This window comes from Phasianus colchicus, chromosome 7, assembly GCF_987193195.1.
Source record: "Phasianus colchicus chromosome 7, bPhaCol1.hap1.1, whole genome shotgun sequence".
Taxonomy (NCBI): Eukaryota; Metazoa; Chordata; class Aves; order Galliformes; family Phasianidae; genus Phasianus; species Phasianus colchicus.
Genome location: NC_143442.1, coordinates 13,629,533 through 13,653,749, shown reverse-complemented (window position 1 = coordinate 13,653,749; position 24,217 = coordinate 13,629,533). Strand labels below are relative to the sequence as shown.

Genomic DNA, 24,217 nt, shown 5'->3' with positions numbered 1-24,217 from the left:
CTTTAAAAATTACCTGAAAGTTCCTGTTTTGGAACTGATAGCTACTACATGTCTTGTTTACACAGTGACTTTTGAGTCCAATAACCCATATTCAGAGAATCATAGAATGGTCTGGGTTGGAAGGGACCTTTAAGATCATCTAGTTCCAAACCCTCTGCTTACAGGAAGAGACACCTCCCTCTAGACCAGGTTGCTCAAAGCCCCATCCAGTTTGGCCTTGAATGCTTCCAGTGAGGGGGCATCCACAACCGCACTGGGCAACCTGTTCCAGTGTCTCACAACAACCTCACAGTAAAAAATTATTTCTAATATGTAGTGTAAATCTACACTCTTCCAGTTTAAAACCATTTCCCCTCACCCTGACACTACCTGCCCTTATGAAAAGTTCCCCCATTCTCCATCAGCACACAAAGGGCTTTACATAATTGCACTTAGAACTGTCAAACTAAGTAAGAATTCTGCTAGGACAATCTTAAGCTACACCTAAAAATGCTTTCAAAAGATTAGGGTATTTTTAAAGTATTATTTGTGGTTTCAGGCTATTAACTTTCTACCTTTGCCCTCACAGGTAACATACCAAGGTGTATTCAAACCAGGAATTTAAATGCCAAACCCACAGGATTTTAGATTATGTCTTGACAACAGAATGAATCCTGATAATTACAAAAGAGGAAAGAAATCAGACACTGTGTCTTGTGCTCTTTAACGTGATGGGCTACTGATACAGAAGAATCAATTTCAGTGTAAGAATGACTGAAAGCTACTCAGTGATCTAAACTGCAGTATATGCCTTCAAGGAATCCCAAAACTAAACAAAGTTATCCTGAAAAATTCCAATATGGCAATGAAAAAAAGAAACTGAAAATTTGGGACAAAAAAACAGATCAAAGACTGGGCCCCATTTTGCATTCTTCAAGGTTACAACTGACTTTAAAATCTGCATTGCATGCTGCCAAAGTACCCAATTAATAGAAAGAACTCATACTGCCTTCCTTCCTTTCTGTAGCACAGTCCTCCCTGCTTTGCAATTAGTGTCCACCCCACTTTGTTTCTGTGGTCTTCTCTGTTCTTTTACTTAATTTTGTCACTCCTGAAATGAAAATCCATCTTCTCAGCAACTCCTGTCATCCATCATAACCTTACTTATCACTCCAGGTGAAGTGATGACTTTGGATATGCCTCAGCACAAGGACAGCAGGACACCCTGCTTCATTCCCAGCTCTGCTCTTTCTGGCTGACCTTGGACATCTTGCTTTATTGTTTTGGACAGCCAATATCCTCTCCATAAAACAGAGAAACTGCTCCTTATCTAACACTGGAGAGTTCAGAACTTCCACGAACACAAGTTCTTGTATGCACTGAGATGCTTTGACCTCAAAAACTGCTTTGTGGTCCTTTGCAATGTCTTGAAATACTTCTCCCCCTGCAATATTTATACCATTTCAAAATGCTTTGGGCTTGGAGATAGGAGAACATAAATGATAATATGTAACTGTCGAAGTCCTAATCTACAGCCATCATTAAGCAAAACAGTACAGGAAAAACTAATAAATCCAAACCCATTAATACTAAGCAAGGATCTGACATTTAAAACCTGTTAGTGATAATGCACTGATTAGCAGTATTTTTCTTTTAAATGTGAGACACGCAACAACTCTGAGAATAATTAATAAAATGGAAGATGAATTTAAAATATCCAGTTCTACATTCAGATAGATGCCTCTTACATAATGCAAAACTAAGAGAACAGCCTCTCCAAAGTCAATCTAAGAAGAAAAATACATTTTACATAGAATGTAGGAAGCAAAAGTGAAACACATTGATGCCGATTGATAAAATTTCTGTTAAGATATCATGGCTAAATTTATGCTGCTGTAGTCCCGCTCACACCTTAAAAGTAAGTAGAGATTCATCTAGTCAATATCATGATAGGTGACATCAAATGCAAGAGATTGATCAGCACTAATCTTTTTCAGAAAAGAAAGTAACTGTTAAGAGAACTTCTACCCATTTTTTTTTTTAAAAACTCTTCAGTGCAAATTGTCTAGATCTGAGAGCTTTAAAAAGTTGAACGTTACTGGTGTTCAACATTTTCCTTATCCACATAGTAGTGAAATTTTTTTCTCATTAAATGATTTAATTGTGTCACTCAGCTATTCCCAGACACAGATACAGATATTTCTATCCTTCCGCTTACTTTTCTTTCTCCTAAATCATTTTAAATGCCCACACCAATTTCTAACTCAATTCTTTTTATAGTTGCTTTCATCTCCCTTCTAAATCAAATCAGTTTTTAACCAAAACAGCTTTCCTCCCTGCTTGTCAAATTGAAGCCTTTGGGGCAGTACATTTTTCAGTAACACGCCACAGCTTTTTGTTCAAATTTCTTCCTAGCTTATTTTAGACTAAGTTTTATGTTGTTCTATTTCCTTGTTTTAAAGCTGTTTCTATACTCTACTTTTTAAAACACATACATAAATGTATGTATACTTATAAACACATGTGAACAGAACACAATATGCGCATGCAGCAAGGATAAGGTATTGTAATTAGTACGAATTCACAGATGAGATGAGAAAGGCACACACAGCAGTGAACAAAAGAAAAAGCAATTTGTCTCCTAGTCTGTATAAAAAGTGTGGTCACTATCCCAGAACAGCCCAAGAAGTCCGATGTCATTTCTTCCCAATGGTAACAAGCTAGGAGGCTCTACCCAACCAAAAGCAAAGGATACGCATCAACTCAGCTTAGCAGGGCTTTACAGTGGCTCAGAAACATTGTTCCTTGAGCTGAAAGAACTCAGCTAAAAATGGCAGAAGGGTTGAAAAAGGAGCTGAGAACTCTCCAACACCTCAGAGGACCAGCCAGTTGTATTACGGGTATCCAGTACATTTAATTTTGAGCAAAATCAACTTGGCTGGGAAAATGGTACCAATGCAGTACCAATTCAGCATTTTTCATACTTACAGCACAAATAATGTAAACACAGTGTATGCACTAACAAGAGCCAAGAATTTTAGCTTAAAAACCGCTAAGATGTTCCAGAAAAACTCCAGAATATTTTAAGACATTCACATTTACTGCACAGCAGATAATAATTAAGCTTTATTTCTTCTGATTTGATATTCAAAATGAAAGCTGTAGAACAGCAAAATAGAGGGTGCTGGTAGGAATACTTAATCTTACAGGTAGTTTAAAGTACTGAATTGAATCCTCTGATACTCCTATTCGAACTATTTTATAAATGTCAGTAGGACAAACTCCTTGATCACTATGCAATCAAGCACTGTAAAGGGCTGCCCCAAGAGTTAATGCAGTGTCCATCCTTGGATTTTCAAGACAAGATTGGATGGAGTCCCGAATTACCTGTTTTGATCTCATAGAAGACCCTGCCTTGAGCAACTGAGAACTAGAGACCTCCTGAGATCTCTCCCAACCTGATGGATTGTGTGATTCTGTGACAAGTATAGATATGCAGAGTATGTCTTGTCCAACAGCAGTAAGACCATCACTGCTCCTCGAACACCCCAGACACGCTGTGTTACCACAATGTTCTCCATGCATCAGTATTTTTTCAGTTTATAACCCCTTATACAAAATGATAGAGCCTGCTACATTCAGCAAGAATAAGTTAAAGTGCAAAGAAGTTTTTAAGAAAAAGTTCCAACTCACTCATCTTTAAAGATATCTTGAGCAGTCTTCTCTTCTTTTTTCTTGCCAGCATCTTTTAGAGGGAAAAGTGCCTTTACTTTTTCAAGTGGAGCCTTGCACCTTTCTTTTACCATACGGGGCACCTCCAGCATTTCCAAAAGGTGTTGTTCAATTGGTGGCAATGGCTCATTGGGGTGAAAAGCCTTATGCTGCAAACACTGCATGAAACAATTTAAGGAAAGAAACCTTTCAGGTTACATATTTTTAATGGAATACTCTCGTATAGATATACCTAACATCAAATGACACATATGCATTATCTTCCATATTAAAGAAAATACCTTCACATTGATGAGAAATATTCTAGTTCACAAGTGGACTGAAAATCATGTGATCAGATATAAATAATAAAACTAAAAGAGAACACTGATGCTGTAATATGTTCTATAAAAAATATTAGGAAAATCCCAGGAAAAAGTCACATAAGAGAAACAGTCTAAAACTAGACAGCAAGACATACAATTCAGTCTTGCATTCAAGTTACTGTCACAGTTTCTTGTCCCTCAAAGAAATATTTCCTCTTGGTCAAAAAAACTTCACGTGAATACTGAGTAACTTTCACTTGTTCAAGAGCAAGTAGCAAGAGAGAAGTTGAAAACGCACAGGTGAGGCACTGAACACAGGTATGTTTTCATAACAGCTTCAAAAAGAGTGATGGAGTGAAGAGCCTTACAGAGGAACATAAAGTTGGAACAGATGGCAGGAGCTACAGAGAGGGCTCTTGGGCACCCCTGTGTGTCTAGCTTTATAAAACTAACATACATACACACAGATGCCAATACATGCAAACACATGCATAGAAATACACAGGAGAATCTTTTTTCCTAAGTACACTGCACTGGGTGTATTAGATGCAAGTGCAAAGGTAAGTACCCAGTAAACTAGGACAACAGTAGAGATTTGCTCCCTCACTGACTATCAAACACGACCTTAATTTAAAAAGCAAAACAAACTTCTATTTATGCCAAAAAGCTGCCATTAAAGAACATCCAGAACATATGCTGCACATCAATACTGATGTGCTTTCATGCTGCCATTAAGATTCCAATCCATATTAGAGCATACTTTCAAAAAGAGGCAGTGGTACAAGGCTACTGATTTGGAAACAGTTGCAATGATTTAAAGCATAATTATTTTGAAAGAGTAGAAATCTTGCTGGAAGCTGCAATAATGGCTCCTGTGAGACAACAACAACAAAAAATAAACAAGAAAACCCAGAGATGATTTGACAATATTAAAACAGCATCAGGGTGAATGTTTTCTACAGTCTTTTGCATCTAAAATCTCTACATGCCTGTAGCCACGGCCATCACTTGTCCTTGCTTTTCAGAGTAGAACATGACTTCTGAAACCTCAGATGGCAGATACCCTCAGAATCAAGGTGTAAAACCAAGATGAAGTTGAATCAATTTAACCTGAAGCTTTTTTTCTTTGAAGGCTTGAATTCCAAGGCATAATTAAGTTTCTCATCCTTACAGATGCAAAGAAAATCTTAATGATATGAAAAGAATTTAAATCAAAGTGTGGACAGCTTGAAACAGTAAGTTCAAGAAGTGTGAATTATTCTGCTTACCCATAAAATGTATTAAATCAGACACTCCAACATAGTACTTTAAATATCAACCACGTTAGTCATTTATTACTGATCAATTTACCTCTAATCTGTTTTGGAATCACTGCTCGATGAAATAACAGAAAAGTGACTCCGCTCAAGATTTGTTTTTAGATAGATAATGAAAAATTAAAGCCCTCTCAGTTTTCAGTGCACTTCTCTTTGCCCAAAACCTTAAGACTGAATTTTTTTTCTGCATCATCACCTTCTCAATACAGTGTCGAGATTCCCAATCCAGTTTTAACTTGTCTGGTCTGCGTACCTCTGAGTATTTGTGATGCTGTTGTGGACTTGTCCAGGAGAAAAAGGGGAATTACACCTGTGCTGACATCAGACATTTTAGGAATAAAATGTGTATCATTGACAATATGGAAATCTATACTTAAATACAAAAGCTTTTATACAGGACTCTTCACTATGCAGATCATTCTAATGTGAATTAGAGAGACAGAAAAACAAAAAGATTTAAGAAAATGTTTTTTAAGGTGTCATATAACTTATGATCTCACCTGATATAACCTTTGAAAATGAGGGTTTGGGATTTTGCTGGGCTTAAACAGGTCCTCAAAAGTTTCTCCATCATCATCTTCATAAACCAAATTCATAGAATCAATCAAGGAGTCAATCGCAGATAACTGATCCACTAAGGCAAAAATTAAATACAAAGAAGGATTAAATGAACTTGCAGATGGATGCATTTCTTGAAACAATTACAGATGAAGATTCTCTTCAGAATGTGAAATTTTGACCAAGTCATTAAATGCCACAGAAGACTGCACATACAAGAAATACCCAAAATGAATATGGGTGGCAGACAGTAATAAAAACTCTGCTTTGTTTAAGGACTACAATGTAAAGTCATAAAGCTTATAGGGTTTTGTTTGGGTGGCTTTTGTGTTCTTTCTTTCTGTTGGAAGACCTCAATTACTGCTGCCCTTCTGCTTCCATTTTTCCTTTTCAAGTTGTTTTCATTTGCAACAGAAGGTTTATAGGACACTTAGAAAATGAGGAGAAAAGTAAATTTGAAAAACTAAACTAAGTAATACAAATTTTAAAAGTTAGGATTGCAAATCAGTTCACAATAGTCGACTATTGCTCTGGTAAGACAGGTTTAAGATCTGTTCTCAAAACTGCTGGTTACAGGCAAGTAAATAGAAAATGTTTCAGAAACCCAGTCATGCTATAAAACCCTGAAGTGCAAATGCCCATTCAATGGATCACACTACAAATTGAAGTGGGAGTGGATTTCAAACTGCATCCATTTATGCTCATTGCTGTGAAAATTCACAGAACATTGAGTCAAGCTTTGCATGGCTGCATATTGTATGGTTCTTCAAAAGATGCTCTCCCTTGAATCTGGACACAAGTAAGTAAATGCTTCAAAAAAAAAATACTGGAGCATAGAAAATACAGTTCAGATAGTGACCGCAAGACCAGCTTGTTTAGAGTGATTGCTCATTCTAATAACATATTGCAGATCCCACACAATTTGGCCATTTAGTCTCACAAACAAGCTCCAAGATCAAGGTTTATGTAGGACTAACTCTCAAATGTCCGCCACAGAAAAATCCTGTGAGACTAGTAATTATAAAATCTGAGCCAGAATTCATTCAACAAGACAGCTTTGAAAGACTGTCCACAAACCCCTCACGTCTGCTCAGCCCACAACTGAACTGCTGTAATTTAGATGCTTGTTTCACACTTCAAGGTGGCAACTCTAGAGCTTATTTCAAAAGGGCTATTTTCTTTCCTATGTCAAAAAACAACAAAGCATACAATTTCATCAGAAAGCCAAGTATTCTAGCTATTTTAGAATGTCTTAAAAGAAGAGTATTATAGCATTTGTCCAGTTGCCCAAGAAAGGATTATCTTACCAGTAGGAGAGCATTTCTTATTGTTTTTCAAGGATGAAAACATGTACTGTCTTACATCTTCCATATATGGTAGTTGCACATAGAAGAGACACTGAAAGAAAAAACAGAAGAAAAAAAATCCGAAGTATCCCGAAGTGATCCACCAGGGCAATAAAAACACAGACATTGGATCTTTTAATTTTACTTATATATACAAAAATAAATCAGTAAAATGCATATAGAGCAACATCATTTTAAATAGTAAAAAACAAAGAATTATTTCAGAATACAATGATGGCTACACTTCTTAACTTACTGAAGTTAAGAAGGGGGGGCTGAATGAAGCCCCCCCAAGGTCATCCAACACTTTTGTTTTGCAAAGAGTTCCATCCAGCCAAGTTTTAAATACCCCATACACTGAAGCTTTAGGAGGTTTTATCACTGCTCACTGTGTTTTAAAGAAGTTTTTTTTTCCTCCCTGACATTCTCATGCTAATTTTCCCTTTATTCAAATACCTCCTCCAGTATATACTACCCTAAATAACTCCTTTCCATCCTCTATGTTTGTAGCCTTCATAAGCCTGAAGATTTATGTCCGCCCCCACCTTAGTCATTGCTTAGCCATGCTATATATATTTAGCTCTTTCAGTTGTCTCTCAAGAAAGATCAGTGGAAACACACGTTAGCAAAATTCTAAGAAACTATGTTGTTTTGGGAATTTCAAAACTTAAAGAAATATTTCAAATATGTTTTTTTTTTTTTTTTTACTAAAAAAAAAGACTAGAAATTTTTATCTTTTTTCATAGTCTTTAAGTAAAAAAAATGGTTGCCTTCCTGACTCTTGACCTGAATTTAAGAAGCATCTTTGAGAGCTGTTCACTCCTCCCCTCAGTCCCACTTGACTTAGAATCCTAATGACACTGGAGTAACTGGACATGCCTGAAATGCCAACTACACAGCTAAAATTTGCATTGTTAAGCAACCTGGAAATAAATATACTAGATTCCTTCTTTGATTCTAACTGCACAACTTCGAGTAGCACTCTGAGAGGTAGTTAATAACACAGCAAGAGAACAGTGGTAACTTATCTAGAAGAGGTATAATCAGATGTTTAGATATCAACACGTTGATTTCAAGAATAACAAAATGAAATTATTATTATTGAAATATAGATCAATTTTATTCAAATCTCTAATACAGAGAATTCTAATAGAAACATGTATTATTATTTTTCTGTTTGTTTAAGATATTTACTTAAAACTATTTGTTACCTCCTTGTCCTAAGACTTGGTATTATGTCATAAAAACACTAGTGGTTTCTTCTGGTATTATACAACACTGCAAATTCATATGGTTCAATTATAATCATTTATTAATTGGTATTGTTAAGGCACCTCTAAAGAATCTCTTTAAAAAAAGGTAAAGGTGAAAAGTTACCTCATATGCATCCTTAATGCATGGGAAAGCTACACCAATTTGTGGGTTACATCTTCTATCATATGCATAGCGCACTATAGCTACTACATTCAACTCATCCAATGCTTGAACAAGGGCAGAAAAAGCAACTGCTGCATTCTGGAAAAAAAAAATCATACAAGTTCTCATTAGTCTGCTGAAGGATACTTTCCACTGTGAACTCAACAGCACTTTCAACTACAACTTCATGTTCACAAAAAAATTATTTTAACATGAAAATTTTGAAAACAAAGAAACAAAGTTCAAATCCTATCATGAGAGCGGGTCCAGTCAAAGCAGAGCATCAGCTTTAGATTCACATGTTCCTGGGAACTTTTCATGGATAGTGTGAACGGTGGTACATTATGAGACAAATGGAGAAAAGTCAGACCCTTAATCAAATACATTAAAGTTCTACAGTGATGCTCTTACTTCTCGTCTTTAAAATAATTTGGAGGTCTGTTCTAAACAGTAGAATGGTCTGTGTGAAAATGAACTTAGTCACCAGCTCCCCATGCCCCTGCACAAACAATATTTACAGGTTTCTCATTATTCATGAGACAGGGTACTCATTTGAGGTCCAAGCCACTTTTCATTTTAATGGACAATGGTACAAGACTATAAGTCGCATTAAGAATGCTTCTGTTTTATCAGTGCAGAAAGAAGGAACAATTTCAAGCACCACTGCTTTCTTTTCTATTCCAGGGCAAATTGGCCAAGAAGGTCAATGGCATCCTGGCTTGATTAGAAGCAGCAAGAGCAGGGAGGTGATCATTCACCTGTACTCAGCTCTGGTGAGGCTGCATCTTCAGTACTGTGTTCAGTTTTGGGCCCCTCATTATAAGAAAGACATTAAGGCCCTAGAGCATGCCCAGAGAAGGACAGCAAAGCTGATGAGGGGTCTGAAGTACAGACTTAATGAGGAGTAGCTGAGGGTACTGGGATTATTTAGTCTGGAAAAGAGGAGGCTCAGGGAAGATTCTACTGCCCTACACAACTATCTGAAAGGAGGTTGTGGTGAGGTGGGGTGGGCCTCTTCTTCCAGGTAACTAGTGGCAGGACAAGAGGGAATGTCCTCAAGCTGCACCAGGAGAGGTTCAGCTTGGATATCAGGAAAAACTATTTATCTGAAAGACTAGTCAGGCACTGGAATGGGCTACCCAGGGGGATGGTTGATTCACTATCCCTGGAGGCATTTGAGAAACATGTACACATAGTACTGAAAGGACATGGTTTATTGGGCAACATTAGTAGTAGGTGGATGGTTGAACTAGCTGATCTTAAGATGTTTTTCCCAGCCTTAATGATTTTATAATTCTTCAAAATCACTTTCAGTATTAAATTTGAGTTCATCTCACCTCATCATCTTTCGCTGCAAAGACCTTGAGAACCTGGTTGCCCATGTAACAGTGCCTCTGGATCTACAGATTGAAATAGTCAGACATTAGCTTGATGTAAAACAAATGTTATTAATGTACTCAGACCAAGTAAATTACTGAACGACCAAAACATTACTCAAGTGAGAAGCCAAAGAACCTAACCACTGTGCATAGAGGTTAAGGCTTTGTGTATGTTCCATATTTCCATTTTTCACTCTGTGGATATTCAGTCATATTCTGCAAAATATTCCCACATTCTTCCTATCAGTTGGCAGGAATAAGAGGCTATGTTACTTGTAGCTATTGTAAGTCTGGAAAACATCCAATAATACATCAGTGTGGAAAGCCACAGTAGTTAACAAAACACCTAAACTTAACTGGCACTATGCTACATCTATTCTATTAAAATTTTGCTAGCAAAAATAAATGAAAAAGGAACTGAAGTCACATCCTTAACTAATAAAGCTAGTTTAGGGGCGCTGCGTAGTATTTACAACTGCACTGGCAAAGCAGCACTTCTGTTAGCAGAGTGTATGCTGCTCATGAACATGGCTGACTGAAAAAAAAGAAGTGTCATTACTGGGCATTGCTCCAATAACAGAGCTGCAGAGGCTGAGACACACCCAGAGAAACACCGCAATAGTGGAACAGTTGTCAAAGCACGCATATTGCACTAGTGAAAATGACCTTTCCTTGTTGAAGAAAATCCCACCAAATTATATTAGCTCCAAACTACATGGAGTTTCATCATTTAGCAAATTAGCATAATGCTGTTGAAGTCGGTGACAACTCAGACCACAGCAGATCTGTTTGACGTATTACAACACAATTCCTGAACTCATTTATTCTGCCTTTAATTATTCTTTGCCCTTCTGCCCTAAAAGGCTCAGGCATTTGTATGTTTCATATAAATATCTGAAGTATGCATCACTGTACCTTTTGTTTGCCAAAGAAATGGGTCCTTTGTAATATTTTCAAGTATTATTTTTTGTTTTACACAGCATTGCTTATAAATTAAAAATCAAAGTTTAAGCGGCCTCTGATCTTTTTTTCCTGAGGGATGTGAATAACTAAGAAAATAATAAGAGGTGGTTCTATTCCTTCTTTAATTATGAATTCGAAGCTGTTCCAGTTTCTCTAGTTATCTTTTCTCCATAGGTTTTTTTTTTTTATTATTTTTTAATAAAATTAAATTAAAATAAAACATACATTTGAATTGTGTTGGTAACACGACTTCAAACAATAAAATTCAAAAGCCAAAACATAAGGAAAGCAAATGTCTTGAAAATTATACTCATAATTGAAAACCTCCTGATATCATTATCTGTACCATATAATTTTAATCCTACAACCCTTCTAAATAATTCCAATCTGCTGAGGTATATCCAACTACTAATGTGCTTAAATACTCTCAATTCTAGTTACAGGACCAGAGCATACATTATTTAATATGTAATTCCATTCCTGTTTGTCATGAAATCCATTGTAAAAAATTTCAAAAGCAGTACATATTTTGTGCATTGAAAAATACAAGTTCTTAATTCCATAGGGCATGCTTATGTGATAAAAAAAAAAAAACAAAACTATTCCTGCAATAAATTATACGGAGGCAGTTTGAAAATATTACTGCACTATTTGACCAACAGGGGAAAAATAACAGCATACAAAAGAACTGCTCACTTGCAGGAGCACAACACTTCTCAGCTGCTTTCAAGTCAGTTTCTCTTTTCAATAAAAGAGATTTCAAGTTGAAAAAGGAGGACAGTTTCCAGCTAAGAAAATGCTGCACATGATGCAATACATCTTACAGAACATAATGAAGACAGTAAGACTCAGCTGTAAACTATTAAGATCAGAGAAAGATACAAACAAAAAATCTCTCTTGTGAAACTTGCTGTCTGAACAGAGGGCTTCAACACGTCAGATCCAGTTTTTGGTACTGTATTTAGCAGCTCCCAATATCTCCGTGCCCCAGCCAATTTAGGGTACATAAGCTCAAGCACAATGCTTTTCCTTAAACAATCACTTTCAGTGCATAAGTTACTGTGCTGAGGTTTTTTTGAGCAATTTTAAGATCCGAACATCCTTAAGGAACAGCCAGGTTACAGGTTTTATTTAGGCTGGATTCTCATTTTAATTCATCAGTGTAACTTTCTGGCTTTCTCAGTCAATATGCTTTAGATCATCACACAGCAATAGTCTAACAACATCTCTAGTAGTACACAGGATCTTCTGTGCCAACTGTACAGAAATGTTTAGTTGCATACAATAGGGAGACAGCTTCTGCAGAAACTTCCTCTATTTCATCAGCACCTTTCCTTCTTGGTAAAGCTAATGGTTGGTCAGCCTTTTATCAAGGGTCCTATTTGGTACAGGCAGTAAGACTTTTCAAAAAGGAGCAAAAGGGCTAAAAACTTCCAGAACAGAAGATAGAGCTATTCTATGGTCTCACTTCAGCATTGAGTGTGAAAGGGACTGGGTGCTCTGAACTCCAAGATGGAGTAAAGTTTCAATCACCCTGTGCAATATCCTGGAAAAGAAAAAGCAAAGGCAGCTTAAAACTTCTACGAAGCAATGGCACGCACTCCTGTGGATTCTTGTCATCTATCGCATTTCCAGAAAGGTTTGTTAAGCCTTTACCTAAGTTTTTCCAGGTAAAACAGATGTATCTGTAGCATTAGTTTTGTCACATAAGCGCATCTATTCACAAACACTGAGGATCTCCTTGGGATACAGAAGGCTTTTCAATGATGCTGCCTTCATCTTAGTTCTCTGAACTCTCTGCTACACTTAATTTTTATTACAGAAACCAGAAGAAAGGTACCATTCATAATCTAATCCTTATGGAAATGAGAAGGAATGCTGTTAGTTCCCAGGCTTTCTTTAACATTCCTGTAACATTAAGGGAGAGGTTTCTTGTGTTTGAAAGTAAAACACACACTCCTGGCTGGGGAAAGCCCAAGGCTTCTGTTTTGTCCGAACAAAAGAGAAATTAATCTACTCTTGCAAATCGCTGTGTAGGTCAGTAAGATGAAATTGAAACTACGGCATATCTGTAGTCACTTCGTGGAGATCTGAGATCAGTGACTCTTGCTTCACTAGAAGGAAGAATAGCCATATTTATGGATGTCTCTTCTTCACAAGACTACATACTGCTTGCATCTACTAGAACCTACTCCTCTATAGTTGGCTGCAGGTGCTCCATTCCCAGTTCTGGAATTGAGTACACCACCATAATTTCAACAAATTCAAACCAAAATCAACTGTCTGTAACCCAGTAGATTGAGTAAGTTTAGTACTGTACCTGAGATGCTCTGCTGAATCCCAGAACAGAAAAACATTTTGCTTCAGTTTTGTATTTCATTTGCTCTTCATCTTCTTTGGAAAAAGGAACTATATCACTCCCATAGCGAAACCCTGGAAAACAAGAGAGGAGCATCTGGTAAGCATATGGGCCTACAATTCTATCACTGAAATTAGCTCTCTGAATATTTTAACAATGCATGCATACCCCACAGCTACACTCCACACGCTCATCAAATTACTTTTCCTGTTAACAAAAAAGCACGCACCCTACAGAATCATTTTGTACTTCATGAACAGCAATTGCACTCCTTGTAGATCATTTTATATAACTGCCCTTGTAGAGAGCAGAAAAGATAAAGAAACAATGTCTTGCCTAACAAAGTTGTGATCATAGAATAGATTTAACAAATAGACTACAACACTCTCTGCAAATGTAATGAAGGGAAAAAAAGCATGGCATAAATCATAAGAAGGAAATGACATCACAAGGGACTCGGAGAACAAAATGTGTTAACACTGGTAGTGAGATATACCATCATATAAAGGAAAAAAATCAAAACATCTTTGTATGCATAAGTGGTCTTTCTATACATTCTATTTTAATTCCCATGCCCTACACTACAGGAATACCTAGATAAAACAGGAACCTGTTTGTTTTTCTCTACCAATTGCTCATTTCCCTACCTGAAGTTAAAGTATCCTCCCTGTATCATCATCACATTATTATACTGTCACAGACTATGGGCTGCATATCTTAGGTGAGATGAAAGCAGAAGGAACAGAAGTAAATCTCTGGATGGAAAGCCTATGTACATACAAATTTTCTGGAAACTGAAAAGCAAACAAGCAGACAAAACACATATTTTGGTACGGGTGTTTCAAATGCAAAATATTGTCTAATTATGCCATTTCTCAAAATGTCCAAGAAGTCTAAGACATCATCTGCTCTTTAAGAAAAATATAATACCACTGATAAGAGAAATTTTTAGTCTCTTTTTTTCCTATTGAACTGTTCACAACACTTTTTGTTCATTGTTAATAACATCCCACAGCCTTCCACCAGCTGGGGCAATTTAAAGACACCAGCAAAAAACAGCCTAAAATGCTTCAAAATATTCACTGTAATAAGTGGATTTTTAAAAATACTAAAAGTTTTGAAATATCAGAGTACTCATTTTTACATAATATTTCAGCTAAAGAATCAAATAGAGAGAGAGATACATGTCTTGTACTGTTTGGGGGACATTTTTATCTACTATTTCTATAAAACACTTCTGCTACAATTCAAAGAATTAAAAAAAAATAATTAAAAATTTAAAAAAAACAGAGCACATTATGTCCACATACTTAAGTTTATTTTATTTACATAACAACAAATTCTATATTGCTATCTGAATAGCTGTGCCCTTTTTAATTAATACAGTTGTACCAGTTATGTGGGACAAAAAATGCAATCTGGAAAGAATTATTCAGTAACAAAATCTAGAATCACACACAAAAAAAATCACATATTTGCTTAATTTTGTTTTTTAAATAGTAGATTATTTTGTACTGGTTTTGGGACCTTCAGTCCTCTCAGGAATTTAATGCACTTAGAAAGAAACACTATTCCATATCACACCTCTTGTGGAACTTGAAGTTAAGCTAATAGAACTGTTTTATATTCTGCAGAATATATAGAGCAGTTGTTTATCCAGGAAAAAAAAAGTGCTATGAAAATATTCATGTTATCAGTACCAATGGAGATTTGAAAAAAGTAAAGGTTAACACCACCACTGACTACAGAACTGAGATTGCCTTTCACACCGTACTGTTTAGGAGGCTGTAGTCCCCTCTAAGTTCCACCTGGTGGTATTAGTATTATTCTTCCTACTACTAGGAAGAGTAAGAACTTTCAGAATATGCAAAGACAGACAGCTTACACATTTTACATTTTTAAATTACATTTATGCTTCCAACTACATCAGCTAAGCACTTTTTAGTTCTGTAAAAGTTCATCCATTATTTCAGGTCTGCCTCTGGGATGCACACAAAGAAGTCATACCTTGAATAGTATCATCTTTCTGAACCTCTGTCTCATCATCGTCATTTAAACAGTAAACGGTTTCTCTCTGCACATCTTCTTTTCTGAGGGTTTTAGCATCCACAACTGTCCAGATTTTTTTCACCTTCTCTTCTGTGAGCTGTATATCCAAATTTGAAGAAAAGGAACATTTAATGTTTCAATTGGATCCCAAACTCTTAGGGTAACATGAACAAGAGTCTTAGACCAAGTACTAGGTAATTTTGCCAGTAAAAGAGAGCCCAATCATACATCCCTGACTGCTATCACAGTGCTTTAAGCACACTGTTTCATCCTTATGAGAGCTGTCATTCAACTTTATCATATAGACTGCATACTTGCTGTGGTTACTTGTTAAAATCCTGGGCTATGTCATTTATTTTACTTCCTTTACTCACGTACTCTAGACAAAGTATTAAGGTGTACAACACTCATTCAGCTTGTTTGCCTGAGTCAGCCATCACGTAGGCATAGCAGCATAAAAGAAAAAAAAAAAACCACCCTATCTTACTATAGTTTCTCCAAAAAGCAGAAGACACAAGCTGCATCACAGGACCAGGCAGGGAAAGAAGGAAAAAATATATAAATGCAATCAAAAAACATTTCCTGACTACAGGGAAAGAAATATGCTTTCTTTCTTCTTTGAAATTGATGGTGAAATTAATAAATGAGAAGAAAAATGTAGAACTGGGTAGAAAACAGAAGAATGGATTATGGCAGTAGATACCACAAGTCTATTTCCAGCTCTGCTCCAGCTGCTATATGACCTCAGGCTAGCAACTTGGTTCACATTGCTCACTCACAGGGTTACTTTGTTATGTATGTAAACACCTTTGGGAAAGGATTCTTACTGTGGACTCATACAGGCTCTGGAAGAATATCCCCATCAAAAAATATTTATAAATATAAAATAATGATGGGCCTGCAGACAACTCTCTCAAGGCTACATGCCTGTCCTTCAAAAATCAGATATATTTCAACTTCTTAATATGCCTTGATGCCTTATAGTACTGATCAGACTCTTAGTCTTGGATTCTAGTAACAAATCAACCAACCTCCATCTCACCAGATTCATCAATACTGCCATGCTATATGGTAACCTACTTCTTCAGTTATTGGAATTTTGTACAATTTTTGTGTTTTAATATACTTCTTAGCACCGTGTGAAGGACCAAAAGAAAATTCAAGGGAAACAGACTGCATATAAGCTCTGTTCAACAGTATAAAGCAAATAAGTTCAAAATACATCTTTTTCAAATGTGAAATAATAATAGATGCAACCCGAAACAATAGCTGGTGTAACATTTATGCTGATCATTTTACATACATGCATGCCTAGCAGTGAAGAGATACACATTAAATCTCATTGAGCTGCAGACATTTCACTGATACCAAATGGAAAGCTTCCCACAAGCACAGCATTCTTAATCAAGTTCATCAACTTCAATACCATTGTGTCACAGCATAGATGGCAATTACTTCCATTTATGTGTATCATTAATTTTTGTTAACGTGTACAACATGGTGAAGTTAAAGAGTTTCCGTGGGAACCAGTTTCAGATCTACTTACTTCTATACACAAAATCTCTGCATTACTTTAGATGCTTATTCAGGTTTTTTGTTTCTGGGGTTTTTTTTTTGTGCTTTTGGGTTTTTTTTTTAGTTTTTTTAGTTTTTTTTTTTTTTTAACTGTTAAGGATAAAATTTGCAACTGCCCCCAACTGGTTGCTAACATACAATAAAATATATGATTTTATGGACTTAACTGCTTTGTAGGCCACAATCCTTATAGACAAATCGGAACCAATAGTTAACTGGCATGACCAAGGTACAGGTCTTCTTTCTATCTTCTTAAACATCGCAAGACGTTCCAGGCTCTCTCTAAACAAAGGAATCAAGAAGACAGTAATGAACTCTTTGGTGAACTGTAATAAAATATTACAGACGAAACACTTTCTTCAGGGAGATGCAGGAGCCCAATTGTTTCAGCTTAAATGGCATGAAGCATTAGAAAATAAACTCTATGAATAATCTTGTCATTAACCATTGTCAGAAGAGAGAAGGAACAAAAGAGGTGGCACAGTAGATTATTCCCATCTTGAGTCTCCATTATAGTGTGACATTAGGGCATAAAGACAGTATATAGGTCTTATGAGGAAACTACACAACTGCTTATTAAGCATTTTACATTTCTCTATGCTCAGTCAATTAGGGCATGTAGTTGGCTGAACAACCTAAATTAGAAAAGGCTTCTCCAAGTGGTGAAATGTTTTCTGCAGTGGAAGTGAAGAAATAAATAATCCAGCTTCAATTAACATGACTTTGTTTGTGTGGTAATTAACTTCTGACTTTTTTTTTTTTTAAACACATTGCTAATGAACTCATTCTTTTCAAAGCATTCAGCTAGAATGAAACAAGTTACTTCAAATATTTCTAGCCTAAACAGCATATGTGCAAGTTCATAAAATACAAGAAAGGGAATTTTAATGATCTCATACCAAAAAGTGTTTATTCAACTGCACAAATTTAAGCAATGGAGTACAAAATTTAGAAGCTGGAAATAAAAGTGGTGTATAATACATTATTGTGAAATCAAACAAGCTCAACTATTGCACTCCAGAATGGTTTCCAGCTAATGCAAACTCTATTAGCTCTTTTGCTATAAAATTCCAGTGCCCGAGTGCTCGGAAAATGTTATTTTTATTGCATGATTACACAAAATAGTGTTGATCTCCCCTTTTTCACATCATAATGAAACTCAGAATGTATCTCTGTTGATTAAAAGAGTTTGCCTAGCAGAACTTAAGATCAACTCTTAAAAATGCTAATACAGAATTTCACTTATTCTACTTCTTAACTTTCTTAGGATAAGCAGCTTGGCTTCTTGTTTGTTTGTTATATTTGTTTTGTTTGTATTCTGTTGCAGCTGTTGTTTACTGTTTTAAAGCTCTAACAGAAGTATGATAAAAGGAGAAAATACACTGAACTTTCATAATGAGATAAACATTAGATTCCCTTTTCCCTGGAGAAAAGAAGGGAGGGAGGAAAAACACCTTTTCTAGCAGAAGAGATATCGATATAGGATTCTTACAAAGAATTTGTGACTACATCATTAAAACTACTCCAATGTATGTTCAAAGGGGAATGTGAAAATCAAATACCTGAAAGCGCCAAATGCCTAACAATGTATTTTAAGCTCAACTTTAATTAAGTCTTTCAATCTCTCATATTTACAGAATAAAAACACTCCTTATTATCAAAGACTATTCAGTCACTAAATGCTAGTAAATGCACATGTTTTAAAACTGTCTTGTCTCCTCTGCTCTTCAGTCATTTCTCCCAGAAGAATAGAAGCAGAAGGACCTCTTGCCTGATAACCTGAATATCAAACCCTAAAACAAGTGAGGAAAATTCTCACCTTCCCTGTATTAATAATTTACAAATAAATTTTACCAACAGAGATAATTAACACAGGAAAACAAAGAATGTGTTTGAAACGGATTTGCACAGCTGACTCCTTAAAGCTTGATAAGCAACTTAACTGCATCTAATACCTCACATATTCTTAAACAACTAAAGCTTAAATCCATTAGCTAAATGCCTATTTATCCAAAGATTTTGGATTACCCTTCAAAAGTGTGGCACAAATACAGCTTACACAGTAGCAAAAGCCTGTGATAAAATACCTATACAAAGAAGGGGCCAAGCCAGCAAAGTAGCTTCATGCATATGGATTATTCCAAAGGAGAAACGGCCCCCTTAAAGATACTGCTCATCTGCACAGTCTTCTGATGCAAAAACAAGGCCTGTTTTTTTTTCCCCCTGTAGGCTGATGCTGCTCTATAGAGTAATATGGATTATATACACAGTGATACACATTTCAGCACTAATTCATACTACCACTCAAATAAGTGGCTGCTGATATGAAAGCCAGATCAGTGGGACAGAATGAGGGAAGGAAACTTCACAAGTAAAATGATAAATAACAAATAACGTTAATCAAAAGGTTTGTGGCAGTTTGACAAACTAGTGAGTTACAAGAAGTCTCAAACCGAGAAACAAAGCTCCCATTAAAAGCAAGATGTTCTATTGTATCATATCACAGATTCCAACTCTTTCAAAAAACATCCTTAAAAGATCTCATTTATAGAAGCATTCCCTCAAAAATGCTGCAACAATGAAGATGGAGGAAAACAATTTTGTTAAATTCAGATACGCATTAAAAAAAACCAACATTTTTCCATCAAAATCTGCAAGCTTTTCTACCTATTTTAGAGCTACTGACAAAGTTCTACACTTGAAAGGAATAGAAGTTACAAAGTTATAAAATCTACTGACTTTGGTGAAACTGAAAGTTGTACAACTGTCTAATTCATTTAATCTTTTTAGGGAAGAAATCAGAAAGTAAATTTAAAGCACTATAAAGAGGTCTAATCAAGTTTACCTGAAAGTGTAAATTTCTTCCAGCCCTCCTTCTTCATCCAAAGTATGCATCAACTTCTTCACCACATCAATGCCTTCCTTTTGCTGTGCAGTTAATCTCTTTCTTGGGAATGAGTTTTGGTGCAGCTGCGGGTAGATGCTGGCACTTGTATCTCCATGTCCATCACCATCATCCACTGGAAATGGCAAACTAAGAACACAAGCAGTAGTTAGTTTTCTTCTGAATGACAATAACCAACCAAAACATTCACATCTTCTATGTACAAAAAGCTGCATGGCTCACAAAGCACAGAAATATACAAGGCCTAATTGGCATTGGTAATGTCTTGAACAGATTGCTGAAGGTATTCTGGGCATCACACTTCAGACTGCCTGTAACAAAGAACTAGAGAGTAAAGACAACGCAGATAAAAAAAAAAAGCAACAAGATTGTCATTATTTTCCTTTACTCTTTCCTGTCTAGTCTTGCTGTAATCTTAGCTTTGGATCCACAAATGGCTTCAATGAATTTATTAAGTCCACACTACAGCTCCTTAATGAATGTAGGATACAGGTGAAAATAAATATTAAATTTTTTCAGAAATAAAATTCAATTTTAATTTCCTCCACAAAACTGTTACCAGCAGCTATTGTTAACACCCACACAAAGTTCTGCTTTAAAAACAAGCTCCTATCAGAAGGCCTAGAGTGTGCTTTTACCACCATGTGCAACAGTGAACACATCTCAGCACTACCAGCAATTCCTCAGACCAATGCCTACATCAATACCAAAACAACCAAGGAATTCTTGTTTTAACAGTGAAGACAGAGTCACAGAATGGTTTGGGTTGGAAGGGACCTTTAAGATCATCTAGTACCAATCCCCCCATTATATGCAGGATACCTCCCTCCAGACTAGGTTGCTCAAAGCCCCGTCCAGCCTGGCCTTAAATGCTTTCATGGAGGGGACTCTGCTTCCATTTTCCAATCCCACCACTGTGAACACTTCAATTTTTCAAATTCACCCCCTCTCTTCAGTATCATTTTCCTTTTGACAATACAATCAGGCTACATGCATCTAAAACATTACACCACTATTTTTCCCAGTATCTTTCTTACCTAAAAGGGATCTAGGCTGCTCCTGTGACACAATGTAACACTGCAATACCATGGAAAGTGCAGTAATGACAGCATAGTAACCAAGTTCTAAGCTGCAGCAAGTAAGGATATGCCCAAACGCAGCAGCCGTAGACACAGAAACAAAGGAAAAAATGTGCATACTTTCAGAAGGACTCAGATACACGGGGGATCTCCAACAAGATACCCTTGTCTACAGTGCCAGCTCTTAAATGAGGTCTAGGAAGGGGTAGATCCTGGCTCCACTCCTTCCGCTCACCCAATGCACTGCCTGCACCCAGGCTCCCCTAGGTTGGCCCTGCCTTCCTACCACATGCTCAATGACTGGTTCAGGCTGTAACTTAGCATTTCCACTACACACAACCACCTCTTCTTGTCTATTTCTGTCACACTGTTTCCCTCTTCACTGCTTACATAGATTTTCTGTTTCCCATTTTAGACTTTGGCTCTAAGCTAGAAGTTTACCTGCAGAAGAAACTATCATTTTAACATACATTTGCACCTAATCTATCAACAGGATTAGGTTCACTATAATTTACTGCACATGTAATTCATGTAACTACTTATCATTGCTACACCTCTATAGAAACAAAGTACCAAATGATCACCAGGTCCTTCAAAACCATTAAGAATGAATACCTATTTCTCTTTAAAATCACATAGTGTATAATAGTCACATCCATACTTACAAAAACTGGAGTGAAGTTCCTGTTTTCTTCAAGTTAGCAATGATAATTTCCAGCTGATCCTCACTGACAGGACTACTAAGGTCTGTAAACAGTTCAATATGTCTCTTCTCAAATTTCTTTCCTCTTAAAATACAAAAAAATAAATGTTTACATGTCAGAAATATTATCTCTAAGGCTCTTTTCTAATTCTGTACTTGTAAAACATACACACAAAAAAGATAGGAGCTGTTTTCTCTATCATTACTCATATTCCGTGTAAATTTTAACCCTTATCCGATTCCCCCAGAACATTTCAATTCCCCAAAATTCAGGACTCTATCCCTGTATAAATCACTAACTACTTCTACATGACTAGCACTGATTTTGAACACCGGAGGTACAATGTTAAGAACTACATTGAGGTTGAACTTCTACTGGAACATCAGTTCACTGATTGTTAGGAAGAATCACACTTCCAGTCTAAGTAAATTTGTCCATAAGTTTGTAACACTTGAGGTGCCAACATTTTCTACAGCTTATTTTCTCCTAGCACAAATTTCTCTCTCACACTGCGTGTATTCACAGTCACGTTAACTCCAACAGACTTTATTTTGCTAGGCCAAAAAAACATCATCTTTTTAGTTTTCTTTGTAAGTTATGCCACTATCTGTGTAAATTTATTAGTCCTTTCCTATGCTTTTTAAGATCTAATTCACTTTATTATTTGAAAATAGATCACAAGAAAAGTGACACTGTTTAAGTAAAGCACTTGTGTCTTGTATGATGGCATTAGTAATCTACTGCATAGTTTCCAGTTGAATCAAAGTTTGTAGATTGTCTAGGGAAGCTAGAAGTCTCCTGGGGATTCTTCAGGGACAGAATCATGTAGCATGATGTTTGTTTGGTTATTAAAACAAAACAGTTTGAATATTTATACAATCAGAAAGCAGGTCAGCTCCAAAGTGAAAGCTCAGAATTCTATTAAAGGCTTTAGGATACATACTTACAATGTTTCCTGCTGAAGCAAGTCCATACACACAATAATTGCATCCAGAACTAAGCAAAATTAAGGAAAATCTCATTCAGAATATTAATCACAGCACAGAAATGTTTTGTTTTTCAAACTATCCTCTGCCTTTACCCCTCTCCCCAAGCACTGACAAACATGCACTTTAAGCAACAAACATTTTGAGAAGTACACTTCAAAGATCTACTGTGCAGCAGGCTTCTAGATAACCTCTGTGATTTTCAATCTTGTATCCTTCCCACTCACCTCACAGTGAGATAATACGAGGTCTGATTCAAAGCCCAATCTTAGCTGCCAATAAGGAGGCTCAAGTGCAATGAAAGAGAAATCTAATACACATTACTTGGTATCCACAAACAAAATTTCCTTGTAATTTCAAAATCCTTTCATCATTTTCCTCACACTAATTTACCTTCAATGCATCTGCATCTAACAACCCTTCAGTAGGTTCCACTTCATCATAATTTTCAGCAGAAACGTATTCTTATTGCTGTGAGCAAATCTGCTCACCCACAGAAAACAGAACACGACTCTACTGCTAATGTACAACTGACTGGCCAGATCTCACAGTTAGCTGAAACAGATTCTGCAGTCTGAAGAGAATTCACAACAATCTTGATATGGTCAGAAAAAGGAATGGCAATCGAAGAAGTTATAACGGTATTTAAGTGAAACACAAGGGAAAACTCTTCAGACTGCTTTCTTTTAAAATTCACCTTATGCAGCTAATAGAACAAACAACTCACAATACCAAGTGACATTTGGCAATATTAGAAATGCTTAAAGTAGAGATTTGTCAGATTTATTTCTATATAGTCTGGCTTCTGGTACTTCTGCTGATTCAAGGTACACATGAATAACATTTCATTTGAGTCAAAAGCATAAACCGAGTGCTGCAATGCTACAATTAGAAATGCATACCTTATTTGAGGCCTAAAACTACACTGTTACCTTTGTTCTCTTTAATTAAAAGAACACTTTATTAGAGCAATTATTCCTTAGGGCCAAAGCTGTATTTGAAAGGTTAAAAGAAAGTAGGAAAGTTGCTAATCTGCCTGTGAACAAACTTACAACCGCAAATTAGTTGAACTTTTAACAGCCCTTACACTTTCAGAACCAAACCTGAGCTCACTTCACAATGTTGACTTCTACTCTTCGCCTTAACTGAATCAGTTCAAAGCCCTCTACAGCAAAAGGATACAGTCTGCTTGCTGAGAGCCTAGCTGAATCTTATTTTGAATGTCTTCTAACAAGTCAAAATCTGGCAGCATTAGAGACCGATGTACAGTGATGTTTTGGTATTGATCCCTACTGGCGAGGTTATTCTTAGTACCATCTGTGCCAAACAAAACTACAGCAACTTCATCTTTACTCTCAGCAAAAACCTGGAAAGAGAAAATACAAAAACAATGTGGTAACACAGGTAGGTCCATACACACCCATGTTAAGCAGACAGCAAGCTGAAACGATTTTGAGATAATGTTAATAATCTACCTTTCAGTACTATCCTGCAAAAATGTAATCCCATGGGGAGCTCACTGATTTAGATACAATTAGAATAGCAGACTGACATAGGGATATCTAG

General features: G+C 36.3%; 1 protein-coding gene across 2 annotated transcripts in view; it reads right to left on the bottom strand.

Moving 5' to 3' along the window:
* The window catches only part of XRCC5 (X-ray repair cross complementing 5), a 44,227-nt gene that overhangs the window by 19,326 nt on the left and 684 nt on the right, over positions 1-24,217 (bottom strand). The window contains exons 3-14 of one of the 2 annotated variants that reach the window (XM_031590578.2): positions 23,834-24,017; positions 22,613-22,661; positions 21,627-21,749; positions 19,823-20,011; positions 17,145-17,259; positions 15,361-15,499; positions 13,315-13,427; positions 9,990-10,052; positions 8,614-8,751; positions 7,198-7,288; positions 5,833-5,966; positions 3,673-3,869 (exon numbers count right to left, since the gene is read on the bottom strand). In XM_031590578.2, the coding sequence (XP_031446438.2) occupies positions 3,673-3,869; positions 5,833-5,966; positions 7,198-7,288; positions 8,614-8,751; positions 9,990-10,052; positions 13,315-13,427; positions 15,361-15,499; positions 17,145-17,259; positions 19,823-20,011; positions 21,627-21,749; positions 22,613-22,661; positions 23,834-24,017 (1,535 nt within the window). Of the gene's footprint in view, positions 1-3,672; positions 3,870-5,832; positions 5,967-7,197; positions 7,289-8,613; positions 8,752-9,989; positions 10,053-13,314; positions 13,428-15,360; positions 15,500-17,144; positions 17,260-19,822; positions 20,012-21,626; positions 21,750-22,608; positions 22,662-23,833; positions 24,018-24,217 lie in introns of those variants that run through there. The other variant, XM_090143744.1, reaches the window with a different exon arrangement.